Below are 7,724 nucleotides of genomic sequence, written 5' to 3'. Positions count from 1 at the left end.
TGACAGATCAGTTGTAATAAGGGGCTCTTTATCATATTCCTGCCAAGTCAGCTCCCTTTCCCTCATGTGTAAATGAAACTGATAACACCACCACAGAACTAATCCCTCTCCTATCAACGTTTCTTTGTTGTTTTTTAAACTTTATTTGCCCTCTATATTCCTAAAAGCACTACCACACATAGAGGCTTATATATACTCATTGACGGAGACGTTCACAACATACAAATTTGGTGAAAAAAGTACACAGTATAGAACAGCATGTGTATTTGATCACTTATATCTAAACATCTTTCTATCTGCATACACAGAGATGGGAAAATATCTAGAAACACATTTGTCAAAGGGCTGACAGTGGTTATACATGGGTAGTGAGGTTCAGATAATTTGTACTTCAATTTCTGTATTTTCCTTTCATTTTTGAGGCATAAGGGAGTTATATTCTTTTCATAAAGAGAATAAAATCATAAATTCGCACACACAGAAGAGGAAGATGAAAGAGGTTGCAGGAGCAGGGATCAGGCTATTCTCTCCACTTTGCTGGTATCCAATACCCCTTCCCCTTCCCCAGTGAAAGCCACTTTGTGAATTCAGGCAGGCAGAAGCCTACCGCCTCCCCCGCTTTTGTTTTCCACATCACTAGTCTCTGAATGCAGGTAAGGGTTCACTCAGGGCTGGGTTTCGTAAGTGTGACTCTGAGTTGGAGGGGTAACTGTGTTGGCCAGGGACGTTTTTGACCCCACCTCCCCCTGTGTCAGCTCCCTCAAGATAATGATCAGATTCTCAAACACCTGGGCCCTGTTGTTCTCGTTGGCACAGGTTTTGAGTGGCCCTCCCCACCACAACAGAAATAGTGAGTTGTGTGTTTTTGCCTCCTGCATCTAAAAGTCTTCCTAGGACCATTATTTTTATAGCCAGAATCCCCACTGGTGGAAGGAGATGGACCACCAGAACTGTTGGTGACCAGTATTTGATCCTACATCTGGGGGAGGGACACCTAGAGATGTAACTGGAGGGCCGGAGAGACACCGGGGTCACATCTTCACCCAAGTCACCCAAGGTATCATCTATCTCCATCACATGACAGCACTGCTGATCAGGGCTGGCTGGAGCCCCTGAAATGTCACAAGGCTGGTTGCCTTCTCCATGATTAGCTCAGATCTTTTGTAGTTCATAAAAGGGTCACCCCAATCCTTTTCCTCCCTTATCATCTCAATTAACTCCAGGAAATTGGGAAGAGGCTGCTGCTCATTGGCATACATCCCAAGAAGACGCTCTAGCCTGATGTTCAGGTCCCCCACTCAGCTCAGGCCCTAAAAGCAGCTGTTGTGGGCAAGTCTGGATTGTATTTTCCTCAACTCTGACCCTGCCTGAGTAGCACTCCGGAGCTACATGTCTAAAGGGATTATATACAGGGAGACTTTCTCCCCTTGTGCCCCTCTATGAAATGTCCCACTGCTTTCAGACTCCCCAAACACCAATTTCATCAGGAGCAAGACATTTGCCCCACTTAGGTTGGGGTTGGCCTCCTGGGGCAAGTGCATGTCCTTCCCCCCAAACACACCCCCCCAGCCCTTGAAGGTACTGGGAAAGTGTTACATCAAGGGCTTGAGCTTTTCCTCTTCAGATATGTTCTGATCTCGCAGGACCCCACTGACTTGGGCCAGGCAGTTTTCTGTTTCGTCCCCTTGGGCTGGCACCACCCTGCGCAAGAACAACTTCACATATCTTTCCAAGTCATGTTGACCCTTAAAGGACCAAGACTGCTCTCCAGGGACCTCCACAAGGAAAGGGGCCTCGGAGGCACGGGTTCATTCTGCCACCAACTACTACCATGTGTGCAATGAAGCTAGCCATGACTGATGATGACCGTCTCTGAATATAACAAGATGCTTAGACTTTTTAAGAAAAGCTCAATCTGCAGGAGAAATCACCAAAGCAATCTTCCAGGTTCTGCCTTCTTTGTGTCTCAGCGGGAACTGTAAGGAAAAGGGGGAAAAGGTCAATAAGGAAGGGACAGGGACGGCAGGGAGGCAGTCTGAAGTTGCTTTCTCTACCTTCCTGAACACCCTGCAGTGCACAACGTATTTGCCCACTTTCCTAAAAGTGCCCTGCAGGGAAGCGGCAAATACAACCTCTGGGAGCTAGCGGGGTCCCTATGCTAGCAGGGCATTTTTTAGAGCCACATCCTCCCCTCTGGCCAGTCCCCCAGGAAGGAGTGAAACTGTTGCTTTGAATTCTAGGTGAAATCGTGGGTCGGGCGATTTGGGATCTCAAAATAGAGTGCCAGGGGCAATTCTAAGGAGGTTCGTGGGAAGGAATAAAATCTCCATGAAACTCATGGTCTCAGGTCTCACACACACCCTTTTCAACGTTACCCCCGTTATTTCTCAGATTCAAACAGGAGCTCGGAAACAAGTGTGCGCCTTCATTGCACTTCCAACCCCTGCAACAGGTCCTCAGGACGAAGCTCGCTCCCCGGCTGGGTTGAAGTGGGTCCACCTTGAGTTGTGGATCCCAGTCTTCCGCGGCGCCCAGACTGCACGATCGCGGAGGCCACGGCTGGAAAAGTCAGAAGCAGCTTCATCCCTCCTCTCCACCAGCTCCGCTTGTAACCAGGCGGAATGTTTCCTTCCCACATTCTTAATACAAGCCAAAGAGACTCCCCTCTCCCAATCACCTTTCCTCCGGAAACCGTCGGCTTACCAGGTCTGCAATCAGACGCACAGAAGCGCAGTTGGGGTTGCTCTTTGGTGGTCTGCCACGGAGAAAGAGAACAGGTGTGGGACACGCACGCCCACACATCCCTTCCCGCGAAGAGACGACAGGATGCAAAGGGGCTGAAGGCAGATAGCTGGCTATTCCGACCCCCTTGCTCCTGATCATACCCCAGAAAGCGCCCCCTCTCCGCACAGGCAGATCTTACCCATCTGGCTGCACGTTCTCCCTCAGCGCAGCCGGGTCACGGCCCTCTTTCCCCGGCTTCGTCGTTCCGGATTCCCCCAGCGGGGAGCAGCCCAGTCTTGGGGTGGCTCCCCCTCCTCCGCCGGCGCCCGGTCGTCGCGCTCCGGGTCTTCGTCCGCGCTAGGCTGGTGGGCCGCAGAGGCTCGGGCATTGACCACCGCGGGGGCCGCCTTCCGGTCTCCGAGGCCCTGCCAGGGGAAAGGATGATGCCGTCTCGGCCGCTAAGCGACCAGGGCCGCGAGATGGAGCAGCTCCGCGCGCCAACCCCGCGAAGGGTAACGGAGCGCAGGCCGCGCGGTTCCCACGGCAGCGGCGAGCGACCCCGCCCGCCCAGCCGCCGCTCCTAGCCTCGGCCCATTGAGACAAAAGAGCGTGACGAGCGGGTCGGCGCGGCCAATCAGCGGGGCGCGGGGGCGGCTCCCCGAGCAGCCCCGCGCCTCGAGGCCATTGCTGGCAAAAGGGGGGAGCCGGCTGCCGGGGGCTGCGGCACACAGGTGCGGGAGCCGGCGCGGTGTCAAGTGCACCTCGGACGCACGGACCCCCGCGGCTTCGCATTTTGCTCGTGAGTATCCTGATCCCCCGCGCTCCCGGCCCCTCTACCCCCCGCTTCCCCGTCACCCTCTCTCCTTCCGCCTAGGCTCTCCTTTGCCCTTTGAGACCGGATGCCTTAAACACGAGGTGGGACAGAAATGAAGTGAACAATAAGAGTTCCTCACCTTGGCCGAGCGGGGACTGGGGAAAAGAGCATTTCTCGAGCGCTTTGTGCGTGCAGATGCGCTTGCACCGACATCTCGGTTCTCCCCGGCAGCCGGCTGAAGGCGTGGCCGCACGCCCATTTAACGGACATGGGGACTTTAGCACTGAGGCTGTCCGGGTACGAAGTGCAGCGCTAAGAGCACCCCCCCCCCAAGTCTCCGCGGTTGCTTTCAAAAGCTGCCCCTAGTCAATGCTCCTCTCTTCTGTCCGATTGAGGGGGAGTGGAGAACAGCCAAAGTGGAGATGGGTGGACCCACTGGGACTTGTACAGAATTAGTGAGCAAGGACTGTTATCGCCATTGGAGAGATGGAAGAAACTGAGACACAGAGGTAGGCTCGCCTGGCGCCCGCGTCGCCCAGCAAATAAATATCGGCATCCAATTTTGTATCCAAGCCTGTTCTCCAAATGCCAACTATTTGCCGCGCTCAGCTGCTTAGAGAGAGCTTTCGCCTAGGTGGTCTCAGATGTCTCCGCAGCAGCCTGGGTGTGATGGCCGAAGGAAGCGAAGCGGGAGGCAGTGAGGAGAGGGGTGGGGGAAGGGGTAGGCAACTTTTATGGTACCCGTTGTGCAGAAGAAGAAACTGGGGCACTTTTCCTCTCTCTTTTACACTACAACCTGCCTGTTTATGTTTGTGAAAAGTAAGATATTTTTTACAGCTTACTCCCTAAAGGGGCCAAGGCTCAGAGAGATGAAATGACTTGCCTCAAATTACAAGTTGGGGCCAAAATGTGGACCACGTCTCTCTGCCGCCTCTGTCAGGCTATTAACCAAAGTTGGGTGCCAGGCTGGCTGCCTCAGAATGATTTTGGAGAGCTTGTTAGAAATGCAGCTTCCTGAGCTCCACCTCCGGGGCATTCTGATTTGCTGGGACCGGGCTGGAGAGTGTGACTTATATTTTGAACCAGCGCTGTAGTTAATTCTGGGCAGTAGGGAGGTTTTTCAACCACTGTTCAAAACACTACATCTTGCTGGGGTAACAAGTGAAATATGGGCTTGCTGCCAATGCCTCTGTCCACAGCTTATCAGTCAAGAAATCTAACTCCAGAGTAGAAGTTCTTACCTAGGTTCCTTCCTGAAGGACCAAAGAATTGTTGCCAAAAGAATTTGGACTTTGTATACTTATTTAGAGTCCCTATTTGTAAAAGGCGTCTGTGACCCAAAATGGTTAAGAAAACCCTCTGTACAATCTTTCTTGGTGACCTCTTCCTCCTTTAACTGAACTTAAGGAAGGAGTGTGAGAAATGAAACACAATTTGACCTAAACCTGAACCACAGCTCTCTACCGCTGATGTAGTGCTTTCATTTCCTGGCTCTAGGACAGGTTGCTAGGTTGCCCTTCTGTGAGCTCTTGAGGGGACCTCTCCTTTGGTGGATTTGGCATCCCTGGCCTCAGAGAAGGAGCAACTCCATGGAAACGGCATGCAGGGCTGTCCTAGTGAATGGCCGTGAAGCCAGTGACTGGGAAACCTGCTCTCTTCCTCCTTCCCCACCCCCCACTGTGGTTCTTGGAGAGCAGGTCTCACTTCCCTTGCATGGACTGTGGCTCCGAGGTCTCTGTAGGACTTGCTCTTGACTCCTGGTGTACAGAAGTCAATGCACGGTCTCATGCCCTTCCATTGACGACGCTGGGTTCTTCAGCCTGCCAAAGTCCTTCGCCTGCTCCCTTTCTGCCTTATTTACCTCGGTACCTAGAGTTTCTTGCAGGATTCAATCCAGATTTGGAGCTGAAGCCCCTTCCATGTGAGGACTGTGACCTTTCTCTTGTGGGTTTGACAGTGTGTGTGCTCATGGGGGTAGGATATGATGGAGGTGGGAGAGACAGCGGTAGGGACAAGGCTTCTCATCCAATCTGGGGTGATGACTGGCAGCAGCTCTTGGAGTTACTACAGACTCATGCTTCTGCTCCCTGGCACCATGGTGTCTGACCCTGAGTCTCCGCACTCTTGTTCTGTGTTTAATGTGGTTTCTCACCAAATTAGGTGATCTACAGCTGGAGCTGGTGGGGGGTGGGATCAAACAGGACAAAGGATAGATCTTGAGAGCATTCACAGAAATATTGAGAGGATGTGGATTATGTAAACGAGTCTGGGTTGGTCCATTAGGACAAAGTGAGGGGCTGAGAGGACTGAGCTGGCTCTGATCAGATTCAGAGCATCCCTGATCTCTGGCCTGCTCTGTGGGGGTGTGTTCCAATTCAGGGCTCTAATAAGACCACATTTTCCAATTTGAACAGAGACACCTTAAACGTTTAAAAGTTAAGAGATAAATAAAGCTTTCAGTTGAAACAGTTACAGCTGCCTTTTGGTTGCCTGCCTTCTCTGCCAGGAACTTTCCATTTGGTACCTCATTTTGGCTTCTCAGCCTCCCTGTTGAGATAGGCATTGTTATCCCATTTTGCAGGTAGGGAAACTGAATTTCAGGGCAGTGAAAAATGTGTCTAAGGCTGTACTTGCCAGAGGTGGCCCTGGGACACCAACCCAGGTTTGGGGCTGTAAAACCCCAAAGCCCATTAACTACTCTTCCCTGCTACCTTCCAAACGAACCATTTAAAATGCACTCTGTAGATGACCCAGTGCATTAGCCTGATAGCGGCCTTTCGAACAATGTAGTGGTATTCTTACCTTTATTCCTGGGATCTCATTTTTTTTTAAAGAGGCATGTATTATTTAGTTATTTGTTTGTTTGTTTGTTTGTTTATACATGCACTGGGTATAGTCAGAAGCGCGGGAGGGTGAGAGAATTCACCAGAGCCAGAGCGGGGAGCAGAGCAGGCAGAAGGACCGAAGTACACTGCTGAGGGGAGCAGCAGGCGGCAGGAGAGGTCTGTGCACCATGTGGGACCCCCCTCCGGTGGCCAGAGAGCGGCCGGGGAGCAGCCGGGGATCGAACCGGCACTGCAGAGGCCGCGGGCAGCTTCGCAACCCAGCGCTCAACTGCTGTGCCACCGGGGAGGCCCAGGATCTCATTAATTTTAAATGCAACTAATAGAAGTGACAGAGCAACTGCTAAACAACTGATGGTCTTTTGTCTTATATGCGACCTTCATCACAATCATATTATGGACAAGGATACTGAGGCTCAGACAAATAAAGGGACTTGGCCAAGGTCATAAAGCTAGGAAGTGGTAGGAGGGTTTTCAAACCCGGGACTGTCTGACTGCACAGCCTGTGTCTTTGCACTATAATGCACTGCAGTTGGGGAAACAAACATGGCCTCATTCTAGACAGGCATCTCTCTGTCAGCACAGCTCTGTCTCCTTTCTGCAATGTCCAGCCCCACTCACCACACATGCTCTTAGGCCTCTGTGCTTTAGGTTTCTCCTCAGCCCAAAATTCCTGCCCGCACTCCTCTACCTAACCAGAGTCTACTCATCCGTTAAGGATCAAGGCCGATGCACCTCCTCAGAGAAACATTATTTAAATGCATAATGAATAAAAATAAATCTTATTTATTTACTTTTTTATTTAAAGATTTATTAATTTATGCATACAAGAGCTAGGGTACAGGCCAGAGGTGCGGGTGTGTGTGAGAGGATTCACCAGAGACCGAGTGGGGAGCAGAACAGGCAGACTGACTGAAATACACTGCTGAGGGGATCAGCGGGTGAGACAGGAGAGGTCTGCTGTGCCATGTGGGTAACTCCCTGGCTGGCCAGGAATAGAACTCGTGCAGCAGAGGCTGCGGACAGCTTCACAGTGCTGTGTTTAACCCCTTGCACTACCAGGGAGACCCCAAATAAATCTTATTTAAAAAATAAATAAAATGAATGCAGCCCCCAAACTCACATTTGTACATATATGCATATGCTCATACACGTACACATTTGTATAAAAGCATCATCAGCAGCACTTCTATAACAGTTCAATAGCATTTACATAGCTAGCAGTGCTAGGCACTGTTTTGAGGGCTTTTGTCCCAGGCGGATATAAATGGCTCACGACTTTCTGCTCTGACCTTATGAAGGCAGCCTTGATTTTTGTCTTCCAGGATAAATTAGCTCATTGT

The 7,724-nt window shown here is 51.2% G+C and overlaps 1 protein-coding gene across 1 annotated transcript; it reads right to left on the bottom strand.

Annotated features, from left to right (window-relative positions):
* Positions 1-1,073: 1,073 nt before the first annotated feature.
* ZCCHC18 (zinc finger CCHC-type containing 18) lies at positions 1,074-2,584 on the bottom strand (the record flags this gene model as incomplete). The annotated part of the gene is given in 6 exon segments (XM_084258980.1): positions 1,074-1,295; positions 1,297-1,361; positions 1,364-1,385; positions 1,389-1,592; positions 1,596-1,725; positions 2,442-2,584. Coding segments are annotated over 6 exon segments (786 nt in total).
* Between the last annotated feature and the right edge of the window lie 5,140 nt (positions 2,585-7,724).

This window comes from Talpa europaea (assembly GCF_964194135.1).
Source record: "Talpa europaea genome assembly, chromosome: X".
Lineage (NCBI taxonomy): Eukaryota > Metazoa > Chordata > Mammalia > Eulipotyphla > Talpidae > Talpa > Talpa europaea.
The sequence above is the reverse complement of the archived record's forward strand: the minus strand, read 5'-3'. Positions and strand labels throughout refer to the sequence as shown.